This window comes from Heterocephalus glaber, unplaced genomic scaffold, assembly GCF_053883595.1.
Source record: "Heterocephalus glaber isolate CG9 unplaced genomic scaffold, H.glaber_assembly_v1.0 deba00001472, whole genome shotgun sequence".
Classification (NCBI taxonomy): Eukaryota; Metazoa; Chordata; class Mammalia; order Rodentia; family Bathyergidae; genus Heterocephalus; species Heterocephalus glaber.
Genome location: NW_028258315.1, coordinates 38,241,921 through 38,257,232, shown reverse-complemented (window position 1 = coordinate 38,257,232; position 15,312 = coordinate 38,241,921). Strand labels below are relative to the sequence as shown.

Below are 15,312 nucleotides of genomic sequence, written 5' to 3'. Positions count from 1 at the left end.
CACACAGATACAATTTTTTAAAAACCACTGAGTGTGGTTTTCTTTCCCTGACATTAAAAAAAAAAGTTATACGTGCAAAAGCTCCCAGGCTATAGGATTTTAAAATTATCATTAGATCAATCAAATTTGAATGTTAACTCCATAATGCTGTCAGTTCAACAATACCCAACTTGAATTGAACATGAATGTCTTTTTCTCCTACTTCTAAATCTCTAATTTATGGTTAAAATACTTTCTCACCAAATATGCTGAAGCTAATTATTCCAAAAATTATCTTGAAGAAATAAGCAAAAACATATTTGACAAATGCAAAGTTAAATGCTCTAGATAAATAGGCTCAGGAACATCAACTTGTAGACGCAACAACACCAAGATGAAACTAGAATACAACAGCGTATTAACAATTTTTACCTAAATGATTAAAGGATACATTAAACTCAACATATTCAAAACAATTTCCCCAAACATGCTGCTATTACCCTTCTGTTTGTTCCCTGACATGAATAAACAACATCTCTATGCATTCAATCAATCAAATTGGAACCATGGCACTGTTTTGAGTCTCCCTTTTATCTCACTTCCCACACTCAGACTACATGCTGCTGCTCTCACTTTGCATCTCATTTCCATCCTGTCCTCTGCCCTCACTCAAGAAATCACAGTTCCTGGGATGAAAACAATGGCTTCTTACTGACATCCTTGTTTCAATTTAGCTTTAACATTGTTACCACACTTTTTAAATACGTCCCATTTTAAATTCCTTCAATGGCTATTCATTCTCTACAAATAGAGATCAAACCACTTAACATAGCATACATGATGGTCCTTCACAATTGGCCCTGACTCACTTTCCAGTTTTACTTATTGCTACTTTTACAATCTGGCTATCCGGAACTACTTATCATTCCAAACATACAATGTATTTTCATGCCTCTTTTACCAATGTTCGTTATTTGTCTGCCTGTGATGCTCTTCTTCACCATCATTTGGCAAAATCCTATGCGTGCTCCAGATCCCAGGACAAATGTTCAAGGTCTAAAACCTCTCCCAAATAGCTCCAGGCTCCCAGCAGAATTAACTATTCCTCAGGTTTCAATGGCATGGACTAAGGACCCAGCTAAGCTGGACCCAAATCTGAGTTCTGCCCCTTCCTATTTGTTTCACTTCAGACAAATTACTTAACTCTTCTGTGCCTTTGTTGTCTCAGCTAAAAACGAGAATTAGCACGATTACTGTCATAGCACTCAACTCTTGTTTCTAGCTGCCTAAATGCACAAATCACATTATTATTAAATTATGAACTCTTTGGCCACAAGAACTATACCATATGTTCACCTTTGAATTTCATCATCTAAAACAGTGGTTGTTACCTAAGAAAATTTAAACATTCTAAAATTAGAGTTTACATTTTGTCAACTAAACAGCACTATGAAATAATCAACAGTCTTCTGTAGTCTCGAGGTAGAGGGTTGTGAAGGAAAATGAATAGGAATAGACTACAATCAGAATATTACTTTTGATGGCAGTTTAATCATCAGAATATACATATGAAAGGTGAATTATAATAGTGTCTCTTACATGACATAATAGAAATGGTATCATTCCACCAACATTTTTCAAAGTACTACCACAAGCAGAACTACAGAGTTTAGAAGCGTGTACAAAACTGATTCTTTTCCATTCTTACTTTGGGGAAGGGGTGTTAATGGGGATTAAATCCAGGGTCTACACACTGAGCTATATCACCACCTTTTTTTTTTTTTTTTTTAAGGCAGGGTCTCATTAACTTGCTAAGTTCCCCAGGACCCCAAGCTGGGCTCAAACTTGGAATGCTCCTGCCTCAGCCTACGAGATTTCCAGAGTTACAGGTATTTGCCACCATGACTGGCTGCTATTTTCACTTTGAAATATTTTAAGCCTATAGCACAGCTGAAAGAGTAGCGCACCATATATTCAAATGTGCTTTACCAAGATCCATCAATTATTAATCTGCAATATTTCATTTTTCTGTATTGTTTGGGAGTTTGTATGTGACTAACTCATTAGAAAATCATAGCACAAACACTTCATCTCTACACATTCCCAAGTATGTAGCACCTAAGAACAAAAACATATTATCCTAATGACTGCATCATTATTATACCTAAGAAGTTTAAAATTAACTCATTATTAACAACGGTCCATATGCCAAATTCCTTAATTGTCCCCTTGCTTTTTTAATTTTGGCAATACTGGGGATTGACTTTAGTGTCACATGTGCAAGCAAGCATTCTACCACTGAGCTATCTCTCCAGCCCCCAAAATGTTTTTTATAGCTAGTCTTTTATGTGGAAGAGGAGCTCAGGATCCTATTATGGGTCACTCATCACATTTATTGAGATGTGTCTTAATTTCCTTTGATCTAAAACAACGCCTTTAGCTTTTTCTCTTTGTTGACACGTGTGTATATGTGTGTGCGAGAGCAAGAGAGAGACAGAGATAGACAGACAGACAGACAGATACAGATACACAGAGACACACACTCTGAGGATTGAACCCAGACTGAACTACATCCCTAGCCCCATTTAAATTTTTTAAATTTTGACAGAGTTTCACCAAGTTGCTAAATTACCCAGACTGGGCTTGAACTTACAATCTTCCTGCCTCAGCCTCCCAGGATGCTGGGATTATAGACATGTGCCACAATGACAATGACATTTTTGAAGAGTACAGGTCACATTACCTGCCTTTGACTGGCTCCTCTAGATTTGGGCAGGATTACTACTCATTGTTATCGTATTTTTCCTGCTGCATTACATCAGAGGGGCATGATGCCAATTTGTATGATCATCAATGATGCTATAGATTGATCACTCAATAGAGGTAATATTTGCCCAAATTCTCCATTAACTAAGACATTTCATTTTATAAATAATGAGTAATCTGTGTAATATACTTTGAGATATTGTGTATATCATCCTGTTCTTTTTTTTTTGGTACCAGGGATCGAACTCAGGACCTTGCGCTTGCGAGGCAGATGCCGGAACCACTGAGCTAAATCCCTGGCCTTATCCTGTTCTTTATCAACACTACTGACTGACTTTCTCATCCACTGATAATCCCTGCTTGAGACAATTTTGACACTGATAGTAGTAAATGGTGTTTTTTCCCTACTTCTATCATTCTTTCTCTACTACTAAGAGACATTAAAAGTCTATCCCTTTGAGTTCGAGCCCCGGTACAAAAAAAAAGTCTATCCCTTTTAGCTCCTTTTCCTTTTCAATATCAAAATAGAAGGATTTTTTTCAATGTAGTATAATCCATTACAACATCACACTTTTTGAAGCTTTAATATTCCCAACTTTGGCCAGATGGCTTCTCTGATAAATTTCTCTCCTTCAAATGAGTCCTTTCCAATGCCTTATTAGTCTTCCACCACTTCTTCATTTTCTGGCACAAGTTGATCCTGGTCTACCTTATGATCTTCTATGCCAGACCTGGAATCAGCCACTACGTTAAGAAACCATGGTTCTTTTTAATGGAAGTGCTGTTTAAAAACTAAGGTCTGGGTATCAGTACTCATTATTGTACTTTTATAAACTGTTTATAGAACTCAGCATGAGGAAATTCTCTTTCTCTCAAAATATCAGAATATTACAGTGGTCTTAATCTCCACACGTGTTCCCTTTGCTTCTACTACCTTCACTGGTTAAGAAAACAGCACACTATCATGTTCCAGAAGCTGTTTTCAGGAAAGGACTAAACTTTTACTTTAAATTTGTGACAAAAAAAGCTATTGTTTTAAATTGATGTTGCCTCCAAGTCAATACACCTCTCCTATTAGGGCAAGGAGAGCATCAGGATTAAAACTGAAATCACTATCATTTGTTACCGCAGATTACTCCAGAAATCTGAGACAATATTTTGAACTCTGTGGAAGACCAAATGAAGAGTAATTTTTTTTTGGTATCAGGGGTAGAACTCAGATCCTTGCGCTTGCGAAGCAGGCAACGTTCCACTGAGCTAAATCCCCAGCCCTGAAGACTAATTATTAAACAACTATTTGTTGAGTTGGCCACATGGCTTTTATATTGTCTCAAACCCGTCACTAGTCACATGACTAAGAATTCAGACAGTAAAAGTTAAACACATACATGGATGTATTTACATGTTTACATGTGACAACGCATGGATGGATTATTAAACAGCCTTCTCTTCTATAACAAGAAATTTTAAACTTGTTCAAATTTAAGTCTTCAGATGCTACTATGGGCTCCTCTATTTGAATATTAGGATGATATTTGATATTATTAATATATATTTAGTCTCTGCCCTGGCTTCTGGCTAAGACCCCTAGGATTCCCCTTGGAATTATAGGAGTGTCTATTGTTCTACTAGGTAACTCTTTCCAGGCTCCTGGATCTGCTCCACATTCTAATTTTCTGGAAAAGGGAGACTGAGTTAATAATCAATACTACCTACATCATAAAGCTTCCATAAAAGTCACTAAACTATGTGGTTGTGGGGCATGGCATACTCCAAGAGGGCATGAAGCTACCTCCATGCCGTACGCATCTTCCATTTGGCTGTTCTTCAACTGCTTCCTTTTTATAATAAATGAGTATTACTAAGTAAAACACTTGAGTTCTGTGAGCCACTCTAATGATCAAACCTAAGGTGGAGGTGAGGGGTACCCTGATTTACAGTCAGTCCAAAACCATGGTGACAACCTGGGGCTTTCGATGTTTTTGACATCTTGTGAGACTATACCCTTAAACTATGGGATCTGTATTAATTCTGGTTAGTGTGCTAATTGAGTTAAATTGTACATCATCCAGTCAGTGTGCACTGGGGAACTGCTTGGTATATGGGGAAAATCCAAATACTTCTTGGTGATCAGAAGTGTTCTGTGCTATGTAAAGTGTGAGAATATAAAAAACTGCTGAGTTTTCTCTTACAGTTTGTTTTTATCTTAAACAATTAGATCCATGAATGGAGATAAAACTGTGGCCTAGCACCCACCAGCAGAGGTCAGGAGAGGACAAGAAGTACAAGACAGAATGGGTCTGTTTTACGAAACACCTTGACCTTGTGGGGTCTATCTGTCCTGTATTTTGAGCAAGATTTCAAAGCACCTAAAATTAAGGTATAGTATTTAAAGAAATGATAGGTTCTAACATTGCATACATCACCTAAAATATTGTACTACATAAAGAAATAGCTGAATCTATGAAAATTCATAGTTTTATATAATTTTTTCCCCTTATTAAAAACATCAATAAGCGCAGAGAAACAGTATAATCCATTATTAATATTGTTCTCTACAGAGTAAATATAACAAGTGTGTTTATTTGCTTAAGTGCTTGTTTGGGGGAACCTAAAGTACTCTGTAAATACCAATATTAATCCTCTTATGAGAGGATTACTATCCCTCTTTTAAATGGAGAAGTGCCTTATGTAAAATAGTACCTCGGTGAAGCTAGAACTCAAGCCACAATTACTTGATTATACATTAGTACATTAGTTCTCCCCAAACATCAAGAATTACATGCTTCAAATGTATGCTTTGTAAAGACTGCAGAATTCAACAAGACTATGATCTGCACTGATTTCATTCAATTACAAAATATATGTAAATTTATTGGTTTCCTAGAAATGTCAGAGCTTGGACACTGGGATGAGGCAGTCACCAGAGATTCCATGAACTTAAAGCAGAAACAGTAGAGGGAAATTTGCTAAACGAACAGTTTCCAGCCTTCGACTGCTTTGCATAGGACTAAATTCTCATTCTACTTTAAAGAAGTCAAAATTGTTAACAGCAGGTAATGCAATGAATCCAGCTGATGTTTGAAAAGCCTTATGGAACTGAGGTTCCATAAGAACTCAGAATCCTAACCATGCCCCAGTAAAAGACTGACAAATATTTTTATTTAAATGATTAAATAGTTTAAATTACATATGTCACCTTTTAGTGATTCCCCATTATATTAAACTCTCCTGAATAAAAAACCAATTATCAGCCTAAATTACATTACGTAAGAAGTCTTACTGTACAGGTAAGTCTCTTAAAAAATTAATAAAAGTGTAAGAAAACAGCCTCTTTTAAGCATGCATCCTCTACTAGCTCTGCCTTATATATAGTACTTCATCTTTTGTTCTTGTCACATTTCTTGAGTCACATAAATCACTGGTTTGAAGACTGGAGACTGTCTGGTCCAGGAAATTACAAAAAGAGGGAAAGACAGTTGCAGAAAAAAGTCAATATTGGGTTGCTGAATTTTTATTGTATTAAATATGAATGTCTTTTGTTTAAAAAAAAAAAAACCTTCCAAATCTTCCTATTTTCTCAATGTAAAGGACACTGTAACACTTGAAAGGACAATCTCTGCCAGTCTTTAAATCAATACATTTACTATTTTAAATAAATCATTATCTCCATCCATCTACTCATTCAATCCACTTACTAAGCATATGCCATATGCTAAGTTCTGTTCTAGGTTCTGGTGATACAGGAATGAACACAGAAAAAGAAGAGGAGGGAGAAACCTCACTCATATGGATTACATCTTGAGGCAAAGTAAGACAAAATAAGTAAAATATATACTGTGTGAAACAGTGTTAAATGCTAAAGAAAAAAACTAAAGGAAGAGGATATTTACTACTGGGGGAGGGACTGTCCAAATTTAAATACGATGGTTAGGGACAGTGTTGGTCTGCAGGTGACATTTAAGGAGATACCTAAAGGAAAAGAAGAACTGAGCCTGGAGCTAAGGGGGGAAGGCACCCCAAAAGAGGAAGCAGACAGTGGAATAGACCTGAAAGCGGGAATCTGGCCAGCATGTTCAAGAGACACTAAGAAGTCAGCAAGTGAGAAAGAGGAGGTAATAGCGGTGAGATCAAGGAACCACTAGAAACACGTTTATACCAGCCTTTGAAGGTCATTCTCAGGACTTCCCTTTAAAAGTAGATGAGATGGGGAGCCATCGTAAGGTTTTTTAATCAGAAAGTGACATTATCTTACTTATTTTCACAGAATCATTCTGATTTTCTTAGTGAACATATAAGATTGTGAGGGAAAAGGGACAATGGCAAGAACAGAAAGATAGGAAGCTTCAGAAGAAAGATTAGAGTGGACAGGGTAGTAGAAGTTGAGATGGTAAAAGCTAACAAATTCTGATTACATTTTGAAGGGAGAACTCACAATACTTGTTGACAGAGGAGATGAGAGATATGAAAGAAAGTCAAAGATAATTCAGAAGATTTTAGACTAAACAACTAGAAGAGTGGAGTTACTGGAATGAGGAAACTGGTAGATTTGAGTACTGACCTCTGAGAAAAGATAAAAATTAAAAATGTGAAATATATTTTCTACTGAATTGGTTATCACTATTGTGCCACTGTGGGTGGAATCATGTAAGATGGAGACCATGTGTAAGGGCTACAAGAGAATCTAAGATGGGAAAGAAGGAATTAAGATATGTGTACCAACAGTGTGTCAGAAGGTTAAGCTGAAGGACTAGACAAGAGGTGGTGGTTATAGGGCCAGAGCAAATCCTTTTGTTACCATTTAAAGTAGACTGATAAAAAGTTCACCAGAGGAAGACAATGAAACGATCACCTTCTCATGCATTCCTCAGCTACATGGAATCTTGCCTTCCTCACCTCCAGGATACCATTTTATTTCACTAACTCTATGTCCCAAAAGCCACCAAAAATCTCCTATTGCCTCACTTGATCTTCCTCTAGTGGTGGTGAGTTTTCAAAGGCAGAAATCACAGTTATTCCATTCTAGAATTCTTCACATGAGCTAGTCTAGTGCTAAACACAAGGCTGCTACTCAATAATGTAGCTATTAAAAGAAACTCTTTGGCCAAAGCATCTATTTAGGTTATGATAATGAGGGAGAAACAGTCTTTCAACTACAGGAAGTACCCATAGGGATCTCTATATACATAAAATGGCAATTTTGTCTACATTAAGGTTTCACTATAGTCTTGACTTTGAGCATTTTGATCTTAGATTTTCTTTTCCTTTTTTTAATTTTCTAAAATATTTTTTGAATTCCAAGTTGACCTCCATTGTCTGAAGCTCAGCTCCTCCTCCCACCCCCACATCAGATATACATACACAAACAGAAGACAATACAAATTGACACCCTCACTTTCATTCTATAATTTTGGGGACAGAAAAATAGGAAGGAGAGGGAAGTTCTGAACAACTTAAAATATCCAACCCCCACTTTTCATGCACACCTGGATATGAAAATAGCTCCTTGCCAAGTAGAGGAAAAGTTAAAAACAGGCAGACAGGTTTGCTATATAACACTTGTTTAAATCCTTAAAATGCTCAGATAATTACTGGACAAGATGTCAAAATGTTTTCTTTTTGTTATTTGTGGGAAATTCATTAAAATCTCATAGAACAGTTAGTGGTCTACAATGGTAACTTATTAGCTGAGAGCATGAGAATTACTTGTGACACTTGAAAATTTGGTTGCCCAGGTTCTAAACCCAGAGAGGCTGGTTCATAGACCGAGGTGGGGCCTGAGCAAGATCAGGAACCACCATTCTACAATGCAAATCTTTTCTAGTAACTGCTATGATTCCTTGCTTTCAAGTATCCATCAGAATCTTATAAATCCTCCTGAAACAATTTTACCACTAATTACTTTCTTAGAATGATATAATTAGGGTCAAATCCTTAAAATGACTGCATATTATATATAAAATAGCACTTATAATTCACAATGGAAGTAAATTTTATTCCTCTAACAAAGGCAATTTACCAGTAACTACAAATAAATGAAGAACTGGACTTACCCGTTCCATAGCTGCATTATGATAGGGGAGCTCCTCCTCACTGCAGAGAGTAATAATATATTTAAAATGGCTGAAACCTAAACAAACTTTTAAAACTTATACAACTGTAGGTACACATGATGTGCAAGACTTACTGGTCATCACAAGATTTACATAAGTTTCCATCCCACTGAATTCAATAGAAAACAATAGCTATTCTGTGACAATGCTGAATCTTCAAATCTCCACGCCAGCACTGTCCTATACAGCAACCATTAACCACACGTGGCTATTTCAGTGTAAACTGAAATTAAATGAAATTTAATATTGCATTATTCAATATCATTAGCCACAGTTTAAGTGCTTGAGTCATGTAGGTAAAGGCTGCCATACTGAACATTTCCATCATTACAGGAGGTCCTAGAACACTGATCAAGAGCTGGATTCAGCACACTTCTTTCGTCATGGCAAATATTTAAACAGTGAGTATTTTAGGCTTCATGTACCATACAGTCTTTTTCATAAATACTCGATTCTGGGCTGGGGATTTAGCTCAGTGGTTCTGCCACCTGCCTTGCAAGCACAAGGTCCTCAGTTGGATCCCCAGTACCAAAAAAAAAAATACTCAATTCTGATGTTCTAGTGAAGAAGCAGACACATATAATATGTAAACTGAATGTGGCACTGTGCTCACAAAACTTATACAAAAATGAGTAGTGAGCTCAATTTGGCCCCCTTGGCTAGTCTGCCAAACTTTACCCTAGATCACCATCTCCACTTTTGGCTCCAACTATGGTCTATAATAAATACTGTTAAAAAATTAGCATAAAGGGGAAAAAAAGCCTCCAGGGGATTTATGAATTAAAAAGAAAACATCCATTTCTATTTTGTACAATAAAGGAAACATTGGCAAAATTTCAACAGATGATTTTTTTTAAATATACAAGAAAGATCAACTTCATCTCTCTGGTACATGTATATAATATCATATCTAATATAAAATATTTGGAGATTCATTAACTATCAGTAATATAAAAAACATGCTATCTGTAAAGTAAAATGCTTTCAGTTAGTAGCTTTCTCAGTAATACTGTTTTGTCACCAATATGTACATATTCTTGCTTTAGCTTTTTGCAATCAAACAGTACCACTTTGAAAAGCATGATACATTAGCACTCAAGAGTTCAGCATTTTCAAAGGAACTCTTTTGCTACTTGGAAAAGTCCTTAGATGAACCATGGAGCCATAGCAATGGAACTAACAAAGTGAAATCAGCAAAAGAGATCTTAATACAGAGTCTAAATCCATCATTTCATAGATAAGAAAACTAACACTTTAATAACTTAGTCACTTAGCCCAATATAGAAATGTTTCAACACTATCTAACCCAGTGGATCCAAACTAGGATATTCAGCTAGAGCCAGAGCATATAGAGTAAAGGAACAGAGGTTGTGAAACCAATTCTCAAAAAGAAAAGCAACTTTGAGGATTAAATACAAAAAGACTTTGAACCTCACAGATGGGAGGATAGTATAAGAATGTGGTCCAGTTTTCCTACAAAGATTTTCCTTCATTATTTCTTTCTTTCTTTTTTTGGGGGGGGGGGCGTACCAGGGATCAAATTCGGGACCTTGCGCTTGTGAGACAGGCAGAGGAACCACTGCGCTAAGTCCCCAGCCCTTCCTTCATTATTTCTTATACATGAAACTTTTTATACGAAATCTGCTGTGGGCACACACAGATCTCCATAGAACTTTTCCTCTTTAAGTCTGTGTTGGTAAACGTTAATGTTACCAGCCTCCTAAGGAGAACACAGAAGAATGCCATCTTATCAAGGGCTCCATGAGATTTCCAGAATACACACTGGCACACTGAAAAAGCTCAGTAAATGCTGAAGTACAGACTGAATGTCAAGTGCACACCTGCAAACATGCATGGATGCATCTTTACCTTCCTCCTACACATATTCTTCAAGCAGAGTAGACGAAGGACTACAGTATGGGTGAATACAGAGTATTTCTTTAGGTAAGTAAATTATGGCCCATGTATCAAATCTGTCTCACTGCCTATTTTTGTGAATAAAGGTATAATGGAACAATGTCATCCCATTAGGCCCTGTCTACGGTTTTCGTGCTACAGCAGCACAGTGATATACTTGTGATAAAGATCACATGGTCCACAAACCAAATCCATTCAGTATCTAGCTCTTTACACAAAGTGTTTGCTAACCCCTGCTTTAGAGAATAAAGGGCCTTTAGGCACTTAAAGGCTGTATAAAGAAAACACTAAGCTGGCAAACAATTACATCTCATAGAAATATAGTAAGTAAAACAACAACAGAATCATCCAGGGAAAGAGAGAGAATAGCTGGATATATCTGTTATCTACTATTAAACTTTAAATGTATTACTAGCTAGAGTATATATGCCTCTATTCTCAACAGCTCAGGTAGACTATTCTGTAAATGTGAGATTAACTTTCATTTAGAAACTTAAATCTTAATTTGTTAAAATCAGTATGTTGAATATATTGATTAAATTTCATTTTTGTTTTCAAAGTAATTTTTATCAAAGTTCAGATATGGTCTACCCAAATTTTATAGGATTGGTGGAAAGAGTTCTCAAGCCCTTGTAATAAAAACAAATAATCTGTAAAGACAAAAACACCTTTATTTTGGCTCTCATATATTTTTATAGTCATGGTAAACTGAAACAGTCTGCTCAATTTTATAAATATACAAATTCTGAGAAGCAGCTGAACATCTAATGCTTAATATTAATTTTATCTTCTCTATTTTTGGTACCATTTCCTTTCAATTTTGCTATTAATAACTCATAACCTAAAAGAAATATTTAACATTATCCAAATACCAAGCATTCTTGTTGAGCAGACTAGCAATAGCTATTTTTGATTAAAATGTTTAAAGTTCTCCCAATTTCTTAAGCAAGCATGATTTCTCTATTGTCCAGCCGTAACTCCATCGCAGGCACAGATCTGGGGATAATACCCCACCACTGAGAACTAAACAAAAATGTTGCTATTCCAACATCAAGACAACCTGGTTTGGCAACAGCTTTAATATTTATTGTGAAATATATTGTAAAACCAAGTTGGTACTATACTGCACTTGTTAATTACTGTCCCTCTTTCATATATCATAACAAATAATTTGAGTTTCTAAAATTGTAATTAGATATCAACTCAGAAGCCTTCAGAGAAGGTTACAAGGTCATTTTTTTGCCATTTTAACGTACTGACTTTGAACTTAAAACCCAATTTCATTACAGAACCAATCAAAAATTTAAAGTAATTAAGAGAATAGAAAGAAATGCTCTTTTGACGCCTATGTTAAGTGACTTTATTCAATAGTACAAACAACTCCAGCCTACAGTGACATGTAATAAAAGCTACTACAAGCAATCTCTATAGAGAAAGTGTTTTACTACAACTATGGATTGTAACAAAAAAAAAATGGGGTGGGTGAAATTTAATAAAGTATAATATTACATTAAAATTTATTTCTGTGGTTCACTATTTTCATTTGTGCTGTCTGCTTTAGGACTGCATCACAAAGTAAACATAAAAAATGAGTGTGAACAGTATAAATGGTACCAATCTGCTTCAATTTCAAAATAGTGAGCTTAGCTACCTTAGAATATATTGTAATAGAAATGATTGTCTCACTAAGTGACCATCAAATAGAATATACTGGCAATAGAAGCCATATATTGCAATAGAAGCATCCTCTTTGGACACTCTTCCCATATTCCTTCTCATTTTCTTTCTAGGCATTTCCAAGCACTTATTCTGTATTTCTCCTATTTAAATACTAGAGGCAGTAACACTATAGCAGTTAGAGTCTTGCAGTGACTGTCACAGTCCATACCCTAGAACTGACATTCACTGTCAGTATACTTTGGGCAACTTATTTGAGCTCTTTGTGCTTCAGTTTCATCATCTACAATAAAGGAGGTAAAAAGAGAGCCTACTCCATAGTTTTTAACAGAAATAAATGAGTTTATCCATATAAAGGGCTTAGAAATGGTTGGCACACTGTAAGGGTTCAATGGACATTACCTAACATTATTAAGGTAAGGTATTGACTGACTTTTTCACACTAGAGCCAAATGGAACTTAGCACAAAGAATTTAAAAAAATAAAAAAAATAATTGACCACAACTTTTGGATTCCCAAATACAGGGTAGGATCTTGGATTTGTAAAAATCTCGTTTCAAAGGCTCACCTTATACTATTTCAAGCAAAAAGAAAAGAAAATAGGTTATTAATAGACCCTTTCAGACAGTTCAAGTTTTCAAATGTACTTAATACTCCATTGGATTATTTTACGATTAAATACACATTCCAGTGGTTCAATCTCACCAGAAATACTTGGGAAGGTCAAAATAAACAGGGCTATAACTTCTGAATCAAAATCTAGCCTAGAACCCAGAAATCTTTTTAATTTCCCAGCTGACTCTAATATACAGAAAAACTGGGGACTTACTGACCTTAAACAGTCTTAATGCACAAATTGTCCTTCAAAACTTCACTTACATTCCAGTTCTGCATATTAACCTACACAAATGTGCAATCATTTTTTGTCACATTTGTGGCTAAAGCTGACTTTTTTTTTTAAGGTGGGATTTTAATTTTAACAGTATTTATATTATAATTAAATACTTTGTTAGTTCAATGAAGTTCAGTCTTCTCAGTATTACTAGTTAAGAGAAAGTTTCAGACATGCTAATGTCATTAGACATAATATCTTAAATTTGTCAACTTTATAAAGTATTCTTACAGTTATTTTCTCAAACCTTCAATACCCTTCAAGTTATGTGAAGCAGTTACTAATTCGTTTTCAGATGAAGCATAAAATGGTTAACTGAATAGAGACCAGCAAAACCACAAGAAGGGCACACAACCTCTATCTCCGAGAACTGTTTGCTTGCTTACTTTACCCTCAGAAACTATGCAACAAAATAATTTCCAAACACACAAAAAAGCTAAATTGGAGAATACAAGGTCTGAGAATTATAAATTCTTGCTATGAACTATAAAATGTTTTTTCTTCAAATTTGTTATAAAATTTAAATTCCTAGCTTTGAAATACTTACAATAAACAAAGCTAGAAAATAATAAATTTGAATAAAAATTCAGTTAATCTTAAATTGTATGGGAAGCAAATAAAGTACTGAGATAAACAGAAGTCTCTGGCCCACAGGAATCTGATTTAACAATGCCAGAACCAAAGATAAGTGGGCTCACCTCATTTTACAGGGGTGCTTTTAAGAGTCAAAATCACTTTAACTGCTTTATTTTCTAGTGGTGTATCCCTCTCTCAACTCTTCATATAACATACTCGGAATAAATGGAACTAATTTTGAGAGGCAATATCATGACTACATTTATAGCTATAAGAAAGATCAATGGCGTTTCTTTACAATGCTCATTTTTAGACTACATAACACTAAGGATTTAATTGCTAATTATATTTTAAATGCACACAGAAAATTAAATATTTTATAATTATTTTTAAAGTACAAATTATTATGCATGTGCATTTAATTCTGCTACATTAATACAACTCATTTATTGCACTTAGTGTTCTTAGCAAAACTCAAAAAATATTAGAGACTGTATTAACTATAGTTCACTTTTATCATAGAGGTTAAGAATGCTGGGAATCTAGTACCTACGGCCATTCCTAGAATCTTACAGAATCTTTATGAAAAATAAAGAAAATAAAGATAATAGGTGGCCCCATTAACATTGTAATAAAAAATGTTAGCTTTCAGTCTATGCAACTTACTGCAAAAAGCCAAATCTATCCGTGACTTTGTAAACAAGATAATCAGCATCCTCCCAAGGTTCAATCTCTGCACCTTCTCGTCCCTAAAATCATGGACAAAGAAAAAGATGTTATTTGGAGTTTATAAAATTGAGTGATCTTTTAAATAAAAAGACCAAAAATCAAGAACTTTTTTAAAAAAAATCCAACTAGTTCTGGAAACACAATCACTATTTCTAATTACAAATGATGTAAGATACTCTATGTCAGTAACAGCTGACGTGTAGCTGAGCCTTCATAAGACCAGGGATCCTGAGGGAAGCTTGTGAGCAAGGAGAAGCAACCAGGATAAGAAAGCAGCTCAAGAAAGAACTGCCAAACTTTAAAAGTTCCAAAGTGAGTATTTCTTAGAGGGAAAAAAATGTTTCTTGCCTTTCATTCCAATTTCTCAGAGGAATAGACCATATACCTCATCGCTCTACTGCTTTGCTGCACAGATATATTGGCCCTGAAACTCTTTCCAATAAAAATTGGCCATCCATTGTCATACCCTGTGTCACTCTACAGTCCTTACATAGAGAAACCATGAGGCATACTTGGCAGTGTTGCTCATTCTCTCTTCCACTTCCATGACACTGCCTCTCGCAGGTCTCATGTCTGACTAGTCTGTGACTTTGTCTTGACTTTGATACTGATAAGTGTAGGAGCCTACAATGAAAGTACACCAATCCTTCAAATTTTAGACTC

At 35.4% G+C, this 15,312-nt stretch overlaps 1 protein-coding gene across 9 annotated transcripts in view; it reads right to left on the bottom strand.

Moving 5' to 3' along the window:
- Positions 1-15,312, bottom strand: part of Usp6nl (USP6 N-terminal like) — a 303,422-nt gene that overhangs the window by 97,865 nt on the left and 190,245 nt on the right. For all 9 annotated transcript variants that reach the window (XR_015439473.1, XR_015439471.1, XR_015439469.1 and 6 more), the window contains 2 exons: positions 14,587-14,669; positions 8,799-8,838 (listed from right to left, as the gene is read on the bottom strand). Coding sequence is in view for 1 of the 9 variants with exons in the window: in XM_087181952.1 (XP_087038078.1) it covers positions 8,799-8,838; positions 14,587-14,669 (123 nt within the window). In the remaining 8 variants the exon portion in view is untranslated. The remainder of the gene's footprint in view (positions 1-8,798; positions 8,839-14,586; positions 14,670-15,312) is intronic.